General features: G+C 41.6%; 2 protein-coding genes across 4 annotated transcripts in view; one reads left to right on the top strand and one right to left on the bottom strand.

Annotated features, from left to right (window-relative positions):
* Positions 1-9,949, bottom strand: part of ckap5 (cytoskeleton associated protein 5) — a 28,932-nt gene extending 18,983 nt beyond the window's left edge. For all 3 annotated transcript variants that reach the window (XM_086208493.1, XM_086208494.1, XM_086208495.1), the window contains exons 1-14: positions 9,831-9,949; positions 7,095-7,188; positions 6,453-6,646; positions 4,322-4,528; positions 3,593-3,764; positions 3,364-3,496; positions 2,390-2,490; positions 2,124-2,237; positions 1,919-2,023; positions 1,469-1,558; positions 895-1,059; positions 604-732; positions 335-499; positions 123-221 (exon numbers count right to left, since the gene is read on the bottom strand). In XM_086208493.1, the coding sequence (XP_086064619.1) occupies positions 123-221; positions 335-499; positions 604-732; positions 895-1,059; positions 1,469-1,558; positions 1,919-2,023; positions 2,124-2,237; positions 2,390-2,490; positions 3,364-3,496; positions 3,593-3,764; positions 4,322-4,528; positions 6,453-6,646; positions 7,095-7,151 (1,731 nt within the window). In that variant the 5' untranslated portion in view covers positions 7,152-7,188; positions 9,831-9,949. The remainder of the gene's footprint in view (positions 1-122; positions 222-334; positions 500-603; positions 733-894; positions 1,060-1,468; positions 1,559-1,918; positions 2,024-2,123; positions 2,238-2,389; positions 2,491-3,363; positions 3,497-3,592; positions 3,765-4,321; positions 4,529-6,452; positions 6,647-7,094; positions 7,189-9,830) is intronic.
* A 1,944-nt stretch (positions 9,950-11,893) lies between these two features.
* On the top strand, positions 11,894-18,007 carry cstpp1 (centriolar satellite-associated tubulin polyglutamylase complex regulator 1). Its single transcript, XM_086207722.1, has 9 exons — positions 11,894-12,118; positions 12,500-12,602; positions 13,347-13,477; positions 13,819-13,903; positions 14,783-14,868; positions 15,372-15,579; positions 15,847-15,956; positions 16,565-16,628; positions 16,743-18,007. Exons 1-9 carry the CDS (start codon positions 12,037-12,039, stop codon positions 16,909-16,911), a joined length of 1,038 nt encoding a protein of 345 aa, XP_086063848.1. The 5' UTR covers positions 11,894-12,036; the 3' UTR covers positions 16,912-18,007.
* The last annotated feature ends 400 nt before the right edge of the window (positions 18,008-18,407 follow it).

Here is an 18,407-nt window from a genome sequence, read left to right as displayed (position 1 = left end):
AATCACTAAGCCATAGCAGGTGTGAGAACAGACATTGTCAAATAAGCAGGGTGGTGAAACAGAACAACTTTGCTCACAAGAACATTCTGTGGTACCATTTCAACATGTGCCCACAGACTCACCGACAGTTCACTTTCTGTTGTCTCTTTACTCTCAGTGGACTTCTTGCTCTTCCCACCAGCTGCAGAGGATGCTTTGCCTTTCTTAGAAGGACCAGCAGACTACGACAGAAAAGAAGCAAGACTTTTAGTATCATTCAGCTCTGTAGAGTCATTACAGTTTAGCAGAGATGGGAGCAACTAGCTTTGATTCATTAGGTTTGTTCAGGATTCACCTTGCTGGCGGTGGGATTTGGGGTCTTTCTGGGTGGGCCAGTGGATTTAGGTGGAGCTTCAGCAGATGGAGGGGCTTTAGCTGCAGGCCTCTTGTCTGCAGATGTTCCTCCTCCTGAGCTCTTCTTTCCACCAGGGAGCTCTACTTTGTCAGCGCACTCCTTTATCTGTGAGGATATATTCAACATCAGTGGCTAGCAGGTAACGACAACACTGGGAGATTTCTTCAGATCTCACTGATCATCTATCTGTTATCTCAACCGAGCTTTACCTTGTCCAGTTTGAGTTTATCCAAATCGGCTAGAAAAGGGTTCACAGCTTTCTCTCCCACCACTTTCATGGCTGTCCCCAAAGCTTCAAAGGCAGCGTCACGCACCTCTGGAGCAGAGTCATTCACTTGCTGATGGAGTCAGGGGGAAAAGGACATCATGAGCAGAGGAACACAGGACTAATTTGCTGCTTTACATCTTCAAAATGCAACCTCTTATTGTCTTTTTTTTACTCAATTGTAGTATTACAAACTAGCAGCATTTGAATAACTTTCTGCCCAGGTTGTGTGTACCTTGATGAGAGCAGCACAGAAAGGTTTAAGGACACTCTTGGGCAGCGTGGCCTGGGTGCAGTGTCTGAAGGAACGGGCCAGGAACAGAGAGGCCTGCTGCTTAATGGACGGGTTTTTATTATCCATCACAGCCAGGATGTCCTCAGACAGGTTCTGCAAGGTGGTCTGGAACACATGATGGTGCATTAAAATGACTAAATAAACATCCTCCATCATGCCCTAGAATGTCTGTCCCCCCCCCCCCCCCCCCCCAAAAAGTCATAACATTGATACATGAGGGTTTGCAGAAGACAGCTGAAGAGAGCTGAATGGAAAACTTCAATTTACTGGTGCAGCGGAATTAACAGCTTTGTGCATTAATAATTTATATGAAGTCAACCAGACAAAGCAAATGGATTTATCTTATCAAGAGCGTGTCTCAAAGCCTGGTACTTTTATGCCTGTGGAGCACTGTGTAAACTAGTTTTACAGCTTTCTGTCTGTTAAATAATTTCACTATCTGACTGTTGTTTCTTCTTTTAGGTCTCAAGGTCTGTTCCACGTTATTATGACAGGACAGCGACTGTTTACTTACAGTGTGGAAGATCGCATCAATGGCCTCCTGCAGGGCCTGGACAACTTGAGGTTTCTTCTCTTTAAACTTCTCCAAAATAGTTGGGACCACCTGGGGGTACGAACACATTTAGAGATGATCAAAGACTTGGAATCAATGTTGTATTACATTCAGGCCATTTGTTCTGGGTCAGCTGAGTCGTAGGCGGGGTAACTCCTTGGTATTTTTGGATGAAAACACGGCAAAGGCAGGCTGCTCTTCCCACCTCAGTCAAAACTTTTTCGCACCATGTCTAGAATCGTACTATGAGTTTCGAGGCAGCTATCCACTGTAGCTTCTGAATGCTGATACGGCCATGCCATTGACTGCTTCATGAAATGATGGCATTTATTTTCGGTGCCTATACTGATTTCTCATCCACATTTTGAGACACTTTCCTGAGAAACAAAAGTTGTCGAGCTCATAACTTACTTGTCCTGAATACGTTCCGAACTTCTTCCTGAGACCGATGGCCAGTGCAGCAAGACATTTAGCTGCCATGGACACCAGCATGACGTTTGCATCTTTCCCCACAACCTAATACATGAGACAGTCTGATTATTGTAGCCTCAACAAATGCATCAACAGAAATCTGGAAGAGGAGAGCCGAACTCCAGAGTTTGACGTCACACAGTACCTTCTTAAGTGCTCTGACTAGGTCTCCATAATCTCCGTTCTCCAGTTTGGGGTTCTTGGTCAGTGTCTCTATAGCCTCCAGTGCTTCTTTCCTCTCCTGCCATTTTTTAGCTTCCTGCATAGACAGTACAATGTCATCAATGCCTCAACATTTGAGGTTTATTACAAGAAAAAAATCCAAATTCACATGCTTCACTTTATTTTATTTTATTTTTTTAAAGGAATCCTCATCTGGATGAGCTGTACAAAGTAGTTGAATGAACTTACTATTTTCTCATAGAAGTCTTTGGGTAACTTGGAGAGAATCTCTACGGCTTCCAGCAGTTCGTAAGGGTCCACTGCTGCCACCGTTTCCTCCTCGTCATCTCCTGAGGGAGAAGAACAGAGAAGGAGACTGCATCGGTTCAACGGAACTCCTCAGTATCAAATTACACTACACGCTCAGTGTTTCCTGGCAAAATCTGTTTAACAAATGCCCTGTAATTCATTTACAACCACAGTATGGTATGTTTTGTATTCGTAAACCAATCAGAGAAATGTGAAACATTTTTCTAAAACGTCACGCTTCACAAACAAATGCAGTTTGTCTTCGAAGTACACATTATCTGAGAAGTGTTCCAGAGTCTCACTTTGTCACAGAAAATGGAGGACCATACTCCCACGATTGGTGGCTCCACATATCAAACACAATTCGAGTAGCTTATGTCATTGCTAAGGTTTGTGTTGTTATGCGGATGTACAAGTTTGCGTAGGTGACATCAATTTGCTAAGAGACTTAAGATGGAAAATTGCTTCTGACAACAGTCTTGCATATCATGGCCATCTTAAAAATAATCGCCTAAGTCATTTTCCCAAGTTTTTCAGAAAACACAAAAAAACTGGAGACAAAACATCATGAGGACTTGATTTAGGTAAAAAAAACTAACAAAAAAAACCCAAGGCAATTATTGTAAGAAGGTAATGGCATTTACATCTTGATCAACATGCTGTTCCCATTTCAAATATATTTAAATTGAAGGGCAGTTGCTATGGAGACTGTAGCAGTTGAGTCAGGATTTGCCAGTCCCTCAGCATCAGGCGTCCAACTTCTAAACTAATGTTTTCATTGAATATGTAGACCTGTATTTTTTAAGCCAACCAAAAACGCTGATAGTCAGCAACATGTTGACTAACCAAAACCCGTATCACTGGCCTTGCAAATTCTGTGTTTCGTAAGTGGTTTGTGCCGTGGTTGAAGTTACCGTCGGACTGTTCTCCTCCCTGTGCTTGCTGCTGTTCAAACTTTGCCTTCAGGTCCTGCTGGGAGCGCAGAAACCGGCTCTGCTTGGGAGGAGACGGAGGTAGCTTCACCCACTCCTCCTCAAGCTCCTTCAGCTAAAGAGGACAGAAAGACCCCGTTTGATATGAACTTTCGGAAGGTCACCGTGTATTCGTGTGCGTATGCATTGTCAAAGAGGAGTCGTGTCCCACCAGAACTGAGTTGATATTCTGCAGTGAAGGTCTCAGAGCATCCCGGATCCATTTGTAGATCTCTACAGCGAGCAGCTTTGCCTCGTCTCTCACGGCCTTCTCTCTGGACTCGAACTGTTTAGGTAAAACCTTCACTACTGGCTTTAAGCTCACAATCTTTGATCCAAACTCACTGAGGGAAAAGACACAAACAGCAGGTCAGGATATACTGCGTGTGCTGGATCGAAATGTCATCCACATACAGTATTTCTTTTCCAGGGTTTGACTTTGTTTCAGTGCCCAGCTTTCCTTTGGTTATGGAAGCATTGGTATCACTGTGAAGACAAAGTTGACTACAACCAAGATCTTGGGTATCATTGTCTCATCTCAAACATTGTTATATCTTCATATAACAAAATGTGAGGTGTTTCCATCTCAAACACTGATTGTCTAACAAAATGATTTCTCTTCAATTTGCTTTCAAAATCTAGCATATTAGTAATCATCCACAATTCAAATTCACAGATTAATTTACCAGATGCCAGCTTAATGACACTCAGTACGCCTAACTGACTGAAATCTGGGCTCAGAGCGCAACAACAGATTCTGTCAAAAATATGATGACCACGAGAAATAAACCAAACCACTGTGTCATTAAAGTACTGTATAATGGAATACATAAGAACAAAAAGCTAATACAACTGTTCAATTTCAAGTCTTTTAATTTTAACCAGGAAAAACAAAACTGACCTGAGAGCCTTCCTGATGGTCTCGATGCAGGCCACCACTATCTTGGGGTTCTTGTTGTCCAGTCCTTTAAGCAGCTCATCCTGGACCACCTCCACCTTCTCTATCTCCACATACATCAGACAGATGTCTGCTCCCAGCTCCTTCGCTCGGGCCTTTGGCTGGTTAAACACTTTGGTCACCACACCAGACACCACCTCCCCTGTGGTCCTGCAGGAAAGAGCAAGAACACAAACCCACTCAGAACCAACTGGATGTATCGATAACACAGTCAACAACAAATAGTGGCTGCATTAAAGACACAGATAGCAGTCGATTCCAAAATTACACAGAATCTTGATTGAGCTCATGTCCGTTTTTCATTATTGTAACCACTGTCAACAGCAAAGCATACCATTTAAGATAAGATAAACCTTTCATCCTCCCACAGTGGGGAAATAAACATCGTGACAGCAGCAAGAAGAAAGGAGAATTTAACATAAATAGTATGTGAAGATAAATAAGAGGGGTGTGCAAATGAACAAAAATAAGTGTGCAAAGATACAAAAATAAGTAATATATATAAGTAAAAGAGGAAGAAGTATGTACAGCAGTGGAGTATGTACAGTCTTAAAGATATGTGTATGTACAGTGAAAACTTCTGGTGGGTATGTGGTCTGCTGGTTCTGTAGCTGCTGGTTGTCAAGTCTGACAGCTGCAGGAAGGAAATGCAGAGAAGCAGTGGTGGCTCAGCTCCATTTAAACAACTGAAACATTTCAGGGTTCAAATGCAACACAACTACTGGCCCAGACACGCTTGTTTTGACATCATGTACGCAGACAAAATGTTTTTAAAAATCAAAGTAAATTCAACTCCTCGATAACAGCTGCACTTCAGTTCCCAGGCCACACCGAACAGCAATCACTAACGTGCCCGCTTTCTTACAGTTATGATAAGATTAATGCAGAGAAGACCACTTAAGAGTGCTTTCAGGTAAATGGTGGGTGGAGCTGTGGCATCAGTGCTAAATTGCCTTTCTCCTACCACAGACTGACTGCACTCTTTGGACGGGAGAGGAACATGTTTGACCCATCACTACATCCTATTTCACTCTGACAGTTATATATTGTAAAATAGTTAAACATGTCTTCCAGGCTTCTCATTATTCAGTGAGGATAACACGGGAACAGAATGAGGAATATTACAGCCAAAATGTGGATGCTATTTATACAAAATTAGGGTTTCCCTGCAGCTCGGAGAAAAAAAAGAAAAGAAAAAAAAGCTGGCTGTGAATGTCACTGGTGCCCTTTACATGCACACTGCTGCATGAGAAGCATCTCTTCTGCTGTCTGAGTTTCAGTGAGAGCAGGGGTCACATCGTCCTCTACAAAGACACAAGCCACATAGAAGAGACACGGCTGACAATGTGTTCGTCACAGAATCTGGATAAAGAATAATCAAATAAAAACACAATAACGGAGTCTTTTCCAAAAATGCTGCCTCATTTTATCACCAACACCAAATCAAACCAAGCCAATGTAACACCATCTCAGTGTGTGATTTTAGACGGCGGGTCTGCATTCCATAAGCATACAGAGCTGACCTTTTCACACAATGCTGCGGGCTTAATGATGGGACTAACAATACCACCTATTCAATCTGGGTGCTTTTTATTCAGAAAAAAAATTAAAAAAGGTGACGATATTGACAGAACATGTTTTGTCAAGATTTTACAGCCTTAAACAGGCACTATAGAAGAGCTTCTGTAAGGGGCAGTGGCAAAAAAATGCACAAAAGTCGTTTTTTTGGGTTTTTTTTTTTACCATTTTTTCCCCCAGTGAATTAATGCCTGAGAGCAAAGCTTAGCAGTACCCTGAGGGTGCACTTTGCTGGAAAAATAGATTCCAGCTGGGGCTGCAGCATGCAATATTGAGAAATGTCCTCAGACAGGCCTCTCATCGTAGACAAACAGCTGAGGAAGACTTTTCTGCAAAGGGTTACCCAACCCTTATAACATTCTCAAAGGGATAACAGAAAAAAAGTATGTTCAAAACTTTCCACATACAAAGTCTGTTGACAGCTTATGAAGATCAAGCCATGCAATCAAAAACTCATTCCAGTGAAAATGAAAGTTCCCGGTGCAGCACGACTTACTTCCCAGCAACATAAGCATTCTCGATGAAGGCCAGGGCAGCTTCCAGGCCTTTAAGCTGGGCTACAGCGTTTGATTCAGTGACGAACTTCTTTATCAGCCCCAGGTACTTCCCCCACTCAGGACTCTTCTCATCCTCAATCCTCTGGAACAACTTCAGAGCCTCTTCATAACCATTCAGACGGGCTTTCCACACCTGCAGCATGTCAAGAGCAAAGGGAGTACAAGTTAAATACACTCCAGCTGAGCTTCATGTTGAGTCAGGTTTCCCTCTCTCCTTTAAGAGAAAAGCAAAACTGAATAAATACATTTGTCTTTACTGTTCCTGATGGTACAATGGGCAAGAGACGTGACCTACATTCATACATCTGTTACATGTCATCTCCATTCACCCTCCGATTACAAGACAAGAGAGAAAAAAACAAGTTTGCTGGCTTTTATTTCAGGCCCATTTGTGACCTTACAGTAATAGTCTGGCTGGACGCAATAGATTGGAAAACTAGACTACCCAGGTCTTCAGTTAGATTTACTCAGCAATGTTTTGCTTTCATCTCAACAATGATTTCCAGTGACATCTTTAAGAAGCCGTCTCACTTGAAGTAAACAGTTGACAATGCTAGCGAGCACAGTTAGTGAGTCTGTACCTTGTGTTCGCATTTCTGGTCAATGGGAAGCTTCATCCACTCGCTATCGTCCCCCATGGTGGCCACTCAGGGGGTGGGCTTCCCCAAAGTTACTCTGGAAACATCACAAATCGACATTCAGCACATTGCATCTGCAGTTTAATCTCAGGTAAACCCTAAAAAACATGTAAATGTTGGTGTTGAGGTGGCAGTGCTGACTGACTGAAGCGTCTGTACTCGTACTTGCAGTGGGTATCCAACACAGGCCATGCAGAGGCAAAGTCCCTGACGAAATAAACATATAATTGGCTCAAAACTAATGAGAAATCACACTAAAATATTTAAACCATAATGATTTAAGGTGAGCGCAGAGAAATCTCCCTTCAGTAAATAAAAGTGAAAACAACCTACTGGTGTCAAACTACAAAGCTCAGACAGCCAAGTGTCTTAACAATTCGCAGAACAAGTACCACCACACTGAAGGCTACAAGTGTTGATTTGATTCCGTCACTGATGTCTGACATCGCCAGAAATAAAAGTTCAAAGGCTAAATGTGAATAAGCTGAGAGCTTACACAACCATAGCATGTCCATTAGGCTAATAGCTAATTGTAACAAATAAGTGAACAAAAGCTGTCAGAATGTAGCTGCTGTACATTATCACAAATCTTTACAATCTGGTAAATTGTTGTTAACTTTGATACAAGAATTTGGGAACTGAACACACCCACCCATCCGTCCAGCTTATCAGTTAAGGGTTGCAGGGGGGCTGGAGCCTATCCCAGCTGATATTGGGCAAGAGGCGGGGTCACCAGTTCATCTCAGGGCAATAAGAATCAAGTATGGGTTCAGTATCTTGCTCAAGGATATTTCGACATGGTCACCAGGGGAAGTGAGGATTGAACCAGCAACCCTTCGCTTGCTAGACGGCCACTCTACCCCTGAGCCACGCCGCCCCTCCGAACACATTCAGCTCAATTTTTTTTCTCAGTTCTTAACAAAAAAAACAGATAAAATAGTTTTTTTTTACTATTGAATTTAACAATTTTAGATGTCTTGCTCTGCCTACCTTTGCATTTTCTTTGCATTACAATTACTGCAGCAGATGCATCACCAGTCAGCCTGCCAAGAATACCTGAGACTTGAATGAACCACGGGGGGGGATGTAGTCTCACTCCCTCTTTACTCCAAAAGGTGCAGAAATTTGACCAACACACACCCAAAAATGACCCTCTCTTTTCTAAAATTTCTGCTCAAGACATAACATTTCATAACGAACTCTGAATTTACTCTCCCTTGTTTGATAACTCAATAAAACTAGTTTTAGAGAGGTGAAAAAGAACCCACAAGGGTTTTGACTGAACTCCAGTAACATTCCCACTGTCGTCTTACTCAGATGCCTTGAACTCACCCACACTTGAAAACACTTGCATGTGATCATCTAATGCACACTCAAGGGAGGGGCTTGCAGGATCACATTTCGTATTGATCCAGCCCAGTCCAGCAAGAAGGCTAGAGACACCCTCCTTATATCTGCTAAATTACATTAAATTGGAAACAGAGTAAGTACTGTCTGTAAAAGTGTATCTTCTATACAAGTGAGCAGACTCTGCAAACTGTACCCTCAGAACGGTTTTGGGACACACTGATCCACATCAGCATCCAGAGATCCTGAAATAACTGTGCTCACAATAAAATCTACACTAGACATCTGGGGGAAAATAGTTCAAAAACAAAGTTTTTTGTTTGTTTTTTTAACCCCCCAAGTTATTCATAGATGCATACACACATAAAATACAACATGATAAACTGCCATAATTTCTTGTCTTGTCACAATTACGTTTCAGATCCATGAGCTTTACATAATTCATAGGACATTTCTTATTTATTGTCATATTAATAACTTAATATATAACAAATGATAGTTTGACACAACTAATAGCCACTGATGCACAATATTTTAACCAATAAATTCAGATTCTTATCAGAATACACGTCGGGTATACCTGTGATAATGGTAGGAAGCAAACACATTTGTCTAGCACTTCAGTCTGGCTCAGGGAGATTGCTTGACTTTAAGACAGCTTGAAGGGTCTATCAGATCCAACTTTAGAACACCAAATATCTGATAATAATACGTTCCACACGTTTATTCGGCATCGGGTTATACACAACTACCATCATCCCTGAACGCTATGAAATTAGACAGCACCTCCAGGCGCAGCTCGTCGTTATTACCCATGTTAACGTTAACAACCATTTCGTTCCCTGCAATCATCCGACATAACTTTACAAAAGGTTGTAACTAATTCCTTAGCTAGTCTGTTCTAACTGGGAGTGGTCAGCAACTTCAAATGCTTTTAGTAGTTAACAGTCGGTTGAACGAACGCCATTAGCAACGGCAGTGATAGTTGCTACGTTAGCACCTCAAAGCGCTCATTCTGGTTAGGGAAGTTACCAAAAAATTACACGCATATCCAGTACACATGACCGCAGACGTAAACAATGCAGGTTAAACGTGTATGCAAGCAGGTTACTACCCAAAACGATAGCTTATTGTTAGCTGACAGACGGTAGTCACCGCTAGCTGACAAGGCTATGAGCTAACCTTCCATCCGCGCCAACACAGCCAGCCAGGCCTAACAACGCAATCCACAACGACAGATATCAACACACAACATCCCAGCACGCCCAGCTATTATTCAGACATAAGTCTCAATTACAAGGAAAGAATAACATCCTATAATCATTGGGATACCTGTTTGGGTTTATAGGAGACAATACGATGCTGGCAGTCCAGTGAGATGGAGGTGATAATGGGAACACTATGCAGAAGCCGAATGGAGCTTTATACGAGCGATCCACCCAGAATAAAAACCATAACTTCCGGTTACAAAATAAAATGCAGGTTAAACGATTATTTGTTAACACGAGATAATTTGTAAAAATGTGTTGTGTAGTGGTATATATGTAAAAAATGATATACATACCGGATTGTATCTCAATTTAAGTACGATTTTTCAGTAGTATTTATGGATTCTATGCTTTTATTCCACATAAAATGAGCTCTTTTTCCTGATTAATAGCTGCTGCTAGTAACTAACTTGTCGCAACTTTTTGAAATGCCTCCAAGGGCGGAGAGACGGAGGGAGGGGCGGAGACGGAGGCTTCATCACGTCTACATCATTCTCTTTGACCTTATATCTTTCCTTAGAATTAAATCTAATCTTAAATTACGCGAGAAAATACCAGCAAAGAAGCCAGTTTGACCTCACACTTTCTGACATTTACATTTCACACGTTAGTTTAATGACTTCCTTATTCGTCAGTACATCCAAAGTCTGATTGGTTGAATTTAAAATAAACCCCGCCCCAAGGTGTGAAGCTCTTTTGACGATTGGACATTACGTTTACCCTCAGAAATGAGTTGACGAGATATGTCGAAGTGTTCCATTCATCGTGTCTGTGACCAACTCTCTGTTATTGGTTTTTCATGAATATCATGTGATTAACAGCAGAGTTTATATTATTTTAGTTATGTGACATTTAACAGGGTTGTTTACGGTTTTGGTTACAGCTGTATTTAAAGATTTTTAACGTGTTTTCACGTTAAAAATCTTGTGAACGGTGAAAACACCCCTTTGCCTAAGATATAACATTTCGACCAATCCTAAATCTGAATTGATTTTAGAATTTTTAAAAGAAATATTTAAATTTGTATTTATATATATATGTAATATCAATAGGCTTCCATTTAACAGTAACACTCAAAACTAATTGGTGTACAACATTTACAATATGGTAGGAAAAGGGGCAACTTTTGATTTTGTCCAATGATCTCTATATTACAGGAAAATTAAAGATGTGGACTGTATGTGCACGTAAACCTCACACAAAGCAGATAAATATACTAAACACCAAATTCCCAGGATGCTTGATCGTGCCAGATCTCGAAAAAAAAAAGAAAAGACAAAATTTTTTAATGACTCATTTACAATGAAAAGAAGAGTGTTTTCGAACCCTTACTTGCACATTGGCCTCCATTATTACTGTATGAATCTCTACTCAAAAACTATAAAAAGAAATGCTATTAATCTCATAGAAGCTTCTCAGCTCCAGTTCTCTGTGAAATGCTGAGGAGAATTTAAATACCTCAGTATCACCTACACTGTCTTAAATATTCAGGAATCTCATTGATCTCACAGTATCATACAGCAGAAGTAGAGTTGAGGCACACTCATGGTTCCTGTGTTTGCAAAAGGATGGCACAGTGGTGCAGTGGTCAGCACTGTTGCCTCACAGCCAGAAGGTTCTGTGTTCGAGTCCCGGTTTGAGCACAGCTTGAGGATCTTTCTGTGTGGAGTCTGCATGTTCCTGTGTGGGTTCTCTCTGGTACTCCAGCTTCCTCCCACAGTCCAAAGACATCAAGAGGGGATGAGGCTGATTGATTAATTTGTGACCCTTAACAGGATAAGAGGACTTATCTGCTCTCTTCCTATTCTATAATTTATAATAACTCATTTAAAAATCTCTTTCCTGTAGTTCTGCGTTTTCTCCTCTCCATTCCTATCACTTTCTGCACCTATTAATGAATCTGACTCATCAGATGATCATGCTCCAAACCCACTGCTATGACAAAATACCATTATCATTGTCATCACCTGCATTATTATTATTTTTATTATTCGTATTATTACAACTACTACTACTACTACTACTACTACTAGTAGTAGTAGTAGTAGTAGTAGTGTGGAACGAACTATCGCTATGGCGTGTTGTCCGGGGGCATTACTTAATGAAACTCACAACATCCGGCGGTTCCCATGGAAGCCGACCATGTTTGTGCAATCCGAGCTGTGACAGCTAGCAGAATTCTTCAGGCTGCAGAAAGGCATTTATAAATTTGCGTCCACAGCTAGAAATTCAGTTTGTGATTCACAACTATAAACATCTCAGAACTATAAATGTTGATTTCCTCGTTGCCTCCTGAAATGACGACTAGAACGAACCGTTTCAATTCCACTGTCCCCGATGACGAATACCTCGGTAAGCTAAGATTTAGCGTTAGCTTTCTAAAAATGAAATGTTAACGGTGTTTTTGTAAGTTTAATGCTTTTACAAGGCTTAGTAGTCAACCTGTAAACTGACTAATGTTACGCGTTTAGTCACCGCCTAGTCTGAATTTGAGACGGTAGAGGAAAGATACGTTTTCAAAATTCTGAGTGCCTGTAATCAAATATAATATTTTTCAAAAATATATTCATCGTGTTTGATGCCCGACTCGCTACATAAAGTGCGACAATTTTAACTATAAAATTACTGTTTTTTGTCTCGTGTGAAATCAGCATATTGGCATTGGAAATATGATAAAAATTGTTTTACTTTTACCTGTGCTTTCTGACTTGGTTCTTGTCTCCTTGTCCATAGCGGACAGTAATGTGCTGTTCTACCTGAGTGATGCTGTGACCCAGTTGTTGGAACATAAAGAGGAATACACCCAGTTCGGAGTGATCCGCTACTTCGCTGAATAGTAGGTTGAACAAAGCCAGGGTTCGGTGTTTGGTCTGGAAAGGCTTTCTCATTTGATGTCTCTGATATTGATTAAAAAACTCAAAATTCTGGCGGCACGTGGTGCAGTGGTTAGCACTGATGCCTCACAGCAAGAAGGTTCCAGGTTCGAGCCCCGGCTCCAGCACGGGATCTTTCTGTGCGGAGTCTCCATGTTCTCCCTGTTCCTGTGTGGGTTCTCTCTGGTACTCCAGCTTCCTCCCACAGTCCAAAGACATCGAGAGGGGACGAGGCTGATTGATACTCTAAGTCAGGGGTCTCAAACTGATCCAGTAAAGGGCCGGTGTGGCTGCAGGTTTTCATTCCAACCAAGCAAAAGCAAAACCTGATCCAACAAAGGAGCTGTGTAGACACAGCTTGATTGATTTAAATAGAATCAGGTGTTGCTTTTCTTCAGTTTGAGACCCCTGCTCTAAATTGACCGTAGGTGTGACTGTGAGTGTGAATGGTTGTCTGTCTCTATGTGTTGGTCCTGTGATGAACTGGTGACCTGTTCAGGTTGAACCCTGCCTCTCGCTGAAGGCTGCTGGGATAGGCTCCAGCCCCCCCACGACCCTGAACAGGATAAGTGTTAGGATGGATGGACTTCTTCAATTCTGCTATACAATGGATTGAATTGGATGGATTAAAATGACCTGCTTATCTGTGAGTAAGATAAACTTATCACATAATTTGTGTGGCATTATTTTGTCACGTGTGTTTGTAGTTTCAGCAGTGTGAAGAACAGTAACCACATTCTCTTCAGAGAGTTTAACTACATCAAGGCCACTCCTCATAATAGAGCCTCATTCATCAGAGTCTTTTGGAGATGCTACAGACAGATTGGCAAGAGTGGAGGTGAGACACATTTGGACATTCAGAACCAGAGAGAAATGTTTGAGACTTTTTTCTTCTGAAATTTGTCAGTTCTGTATGTATCCTGTAAGAAGTGGCAGCGGTTCTTCAGGATGCAAGTGAAACCTGCATTCATATCAAGATGAAGTATACAACAGATCACTCACAGTTCCAAGCTAGGAGAAAGATTTGCTTTGCATTTGTTTTCTCATTTGTTTGTGTCTAATTTCATGTGTTGTATTCATCTTCAGCACAAAATCTCAACACAGAACCGCAGTTTGAGTAGCATCTCCACACCCTGTTGTCCTGTCTACTGCAGTTATTTGTATATTGTTTTATTCCAGACCTGCTGTCAGTATTGGAGTACAGGTCTCTGCTGCAGCTACTGTGTCCAGACTTTCCTATGGAGATGGTGAAGAGTGCAGCCAGGTCAGTGCACATCCTCCTTTTCACACAATACATCAGGTGATTCTCTTGACCTGGATTTCCTGGTACTGTTGATCACCATTTCCCAAATTCAGTGTTTTCCAGAAGTTGTTTTTTTTTATGTGGGAATTTGTGATCTGTAGACTGGAATGAATGCACACAGCACACATGAAGAAGCCACTCTCCTGCCCTCCATTTGGAACACACTCCGTCCTGTATTGATATGGAAAATCTCATGAACAGCCTTCATTGAGAGCTTTCTGCTACCGTGAGGAGCAGCAGCGCAAAGTACAGATACAAAATGGTGGCCAGCACTGTCTCACGCTGACAGTCCTCCGTTCAAGAGGTTTTTGTTTTTTTGCTAAGATTTGAACCCTCACTACGCGATGCATTAAGATGTGTGTCGCTGACTTGAGGCTAGCACCCAGGGCTTTTAGCTTCCTTGCTAGTGTGTTACAGGTAACACAGGTCAACCAGGCAGGAGGTTTTGTATTGTAGAATAATGTAAATGTGATGAGGGTGTTTCTTTAAAGAGAGATTAATACAGTTCATGAACCACCGTGAATAAATAAAGGTTAAAAGAAGAGAGAGAAAGCCTACCTGGCATCTCCTTATCAGTCCACAAACCTGCCGCTCATGTTCGTCTCTTGAGCTGAACATCAATCACACCCCCGTGTGCCGTGGGATTTATTTGCTTATGTGACTTTTTTTTTGCGTCTCTCTCACTGATTCACACATTTCTTGATCTCAGCAAGGAATAAACATTTTTTTATTTATTAAGTATTTGCTGCATTTCCGCTCATAAGTGAGTTCCACCTGGATATATTCTTGGTTTACAGTTTTGAAAACTTCTGTTCATCTTTTTGTTTTGTTCCCCTGTAGAATTGTTCTAATGGATGACGCCATCGACTGCCTGATGTCTTTCTCTGACTTCATCTATGCCTTCCAGCTGCAGTTCTACTACCAAGGTACTCTTTAGCTCATCTGTATGTAGCAGGATTTTGATTCTCGTGACCCTTTGGAGTAAACACATGCAGGTTAGGAGTTACTCACCAGGCTTCCTAGAGCACAGTCTTATTTCCTGCGATTGTTGGTGCCTCACTGGGTTTCCTGGAACATAACAAATAACTGGAGATCACTGGAATAGTGATAAAGCACTGGTAGGCCTGAGTATCATGGTAGCTACATGAACAAATATGTATGCTTGTGCAGAACACACACATTGTAGCCCCCCCCCCACCCCCCCATAGAGGTCAGAAAGTCCACATGGTACCTTTTTTATTATTCATCTTTCATTAGTTCGTTTATAACTCTTAATAATCTGGTAATGACTATAATAATAAAAGCTTATTGATAAAATCCTACAATAGTTTCAGCTGCATTCATTATATATTAATTTTTATTTATAAATTTTTTTACTGTGCTTCAGTAAATGAAACCTACTGTAATATAACCCATTGTCTCCCTGTAGAGTACTTGGACAGCATGCTAGTGATCTACCAGGATCTGTTGGCAGGAAAGAGTCCAAACACAGTTATTGTCCCCACGTCGACCTCTGTCGAGCAGCTCCCCCTGCTGGCTACTGAGGAGAACAACAAGGAGCAACAGCAGCAGGACACGGTGGAAGCGTCCCTTTTGGCGCAGTGTATCGATGCCCTCTGTGACCGCTTCAAACACAGGTTCAACACCTTTACCCTCCATTCACCATCTGGAGTCCTGCTCTTTACTGTTGTAACATTAGAGGCATATCAGTTAACAGTGCAAGTCTAGCACATTTTGAGACAGTCTGTTCAGTAACTTTGGACTAGACATGTTTTTTATAGAGAGTGACAAGCTTTGGCTGTAACTTTGTGTGTGTGTGTGTGTGTGTGTGTGTGTGTGTGTGTGTGTGTGTGTGTGTGTGTGTGTGTGTGTGTGTGTGTGTGTGTGTGCGTGTGCGTGTCCAGTCATCCTCCCAGGTCCTGTTTGAGAGAAGTACTTGAAGAAACTGACAAAGTCTCTTACTACACGTTGCTAATGAACTTAGCTAAACATGAAACAATTAACCAAACTATTGGTAAGTCTACCATCATCACACCTCTACTGTTACCACATACATGATGTTAAACTTTTTATTTTACGCTGTGTGCATACACACTCATGATAAATTGTATTTAGCGATGAAATAGGTTAGGGTTGAGTTATCATTTCAGATATGCAGGCATGGTAACATTTCCTTCACACAGTTTGTTCTCGTGAGAGAATAGACGAGTTGATTTAGCAACAAAATATAAGGAGAAGTTGTTTTACTACCTTTGGAGAGCAGTGCAACAAGCTGAAAACGTGACTCCCATCATGTAGTGACATATTAGCAAACATATAGCATTAGTTTTCACTTTCGGGTAGTCTGATCCAGAAAAAATACCTGGCCCTGGCTTGTTGCTAAATATGAACTGTCTTTGTCAGCTGTTGTTGACAGGTAGACAGTGAGTTTGTGTGCGGGGTGATGAGAGTTGAAGGAGACAGTAACCCCCCCCCCCCCCCCGAATACTAAGATTGCACATAAGTGAAGGAATTGCAGGGGGAAGAGGAGTGTGTCATGCTCATGTTGAGGCTTGTGTGTGTTGGTGTGTATCTGCCTCATTTATTATGATTACATGGTGTGTGTTCCTGTGTCCTGTGCAGGAGCGTTACCCAGTAAGACGGAGCTGCTGATAGACCCAGAGATGGACCAGGAACTGGACAAACTGTGAGATGTCACACACACACACACACATACACACAGCCTTGCATGGTGACGGTGTCCCAGCACACTAACATATTTTACCCTTCTTCTCTTTATCTGTCGTCCGGTTGTGTGCAGTATCGCTCAGATCTCCGTTAGTCCCAGCAGCAACAGCAGCGGCAGTGCTGTTGGGGTGTTGAAGGAGGTGCAGAGGAAAGCCTCCCCAAGGAGGAACATCCACCACAGAAGGAAGATGGAGGTGGAGAGTGACGGCTCCACAGAGGAGACAGACTCCTCCGAAAACTGAGCTTTTAACACTTCTGATCTCTGACCTCTGTGTGACACGTCTCTCTCCATCTGAATCACTGTTGCTGTGTGGAACACATTAACCCTCCACATCCAGAGACTTGGCTAGAAGAATAGATGTCCATGCATGTTTGGGGATATTTACTGAGCAGTTTCAGCCTTTTTAAGGTGCTGATCAGATGGTTTGTGTTTCTCCTAAGTTCTTTACAGACCATTCTGAGCTTTTTATCAGTATGATGGGTGGTATCATACACATTCTGTCTTTTAATGCCCCACAGCAGCTCTGGTCCTCTAGGACTGAGACGGCCAAATCCAGAAATAGATTTTGTTATTTTCAACAACAACAACAACAAAAAAAACATTATTTCTGTTGCACTCTCATCTGTTTGTATCGATCACTGGATAATGTTACGACTGTAATGTAGCGATTCGTCAGCAGTCTGTCTTTCCTCCTTACTGGATGTTGGCGGCCATGTGCTATTATGTTGTTTTCTATCCCTCTGATATTATTCAGTGTTACCCGGTTGTGGTGATACAACCAAGCAATAAGGTTAAACTCAAGTTATCAGTCAGTGGAGAAGCATCCTAACCAGCATTTATTGCTTCTTAAAACTCCAAATATCTCCACTAAACCTATGAATAATGAAGTCACTTTAGCTACTGTTATGAAGCAGCTTTTATTTGATGTTCTGTTCTCTTAAAATGTCTTATCTTTTTCTGTTTAGTGTTGCTAAAGTCCCTCATATGAACCTCTGTGGAACTTAGAAATAAGGATTTTTCATAGAAATCTGCACATATTAGCTAATAATCACACTGCAGCTCCATCTTCTTACCATTAAATGGATGAGACTGGGCTTTATGTTTGTTAAACAACTATAGAATGTTCTAGCGCGTGATATTGCAATGGCTGATTAAAAGTTAAATTTGCACGTCTGGAGAATATTTCCTCCAAACCTTCACGTTCGTAGCTCCACAGTGAACTGAAAAGCACTCATTTATTTAATTTGTGTTGTAACAAGGCTGACACGAAGAGTAAAATGTGAACATGTGATGATAATTAACACTGTGAATATTAAAGATGTAACGGTGATGCACGATATTCAAGATTTGTGTTTCTGTTTAAATCTGACATCGAAGTGTTTGAAAAGGTTTCCAGAGAGGATTTTGAGTTTCAAGTGTGGGTTAAACTCCAGAAAAACACTGGATCCTCTCCTTCACATGATGCAATCGCAAGCAACATTTATAAGAATCTCCGCCTTGATACGAAGCCAGAGTAAACCTCTTATCAGTCACACGGAATGTTTATTCTGGACAGAGGCGGATGAAGCTCCTGTAGAGCCATACCAGGTGTCGTAATGAATAAATGTTTTCAAAAGACCAGCTGAAACTCTCAAAGGTGATTTTGAATTTAAATGTAAAACACGAACGGTGTCTGTCGGGCAGCGATTGCCTTTAAAGCCACTTGCGACGGTAGATCATGAAATTTGGCCAAATGTA

The sequence above is a fragment of the Aulostomus chinensis genome, chromosome 7 (genome assembly GCF_037954235.1).
Source record: "Aulostomus chinensis isolate RoL2024-O1b breed Wild chromosome 7, RoL_Achi_v1.0, whole genome shotgun sequence".
NCBI classification, from domain to species: domain Eukaryota; kingdom Metazoa; phylum Chordata; class Actinopteri; order Syngnathiformes; family Aulostomidae; genus Aulostomus; species Aulostomus chinensis.
The sequence above is the reverse complement of the archived record's forward strand: the minus strand, read 5'-3'. Positions and strand labels throughout refer to the sequence as shown.

What these genes read in the sequence shown, in the direction of transcription:
- cstpp1 (XM_086207722.1), top strand. Translation starts at nt 12,037, where the DNA reads ATGTTGATTTCCTCGTTGCCTCCTGAAATGACGACTAGAACGAACCGT. An exon ending in ATCCGCTACTTCGCTGAATA is followed by an intron (nt 12,603 to 13,346) that starts GTAGGTTGAACA and finishes GTGTGTTTGTAG; the next exon opens with TTTCAGCAGTGTGAAGAACA. An exon ending in ACAGATTGGCAAGAGTGGAG is followed by an intron (nt 13,478 to 13,818) that starts GTGAGACACATT and finishes GTTTTATTCCAG; the next exon opens with ACCTGCTGTCAGTATTGGAG.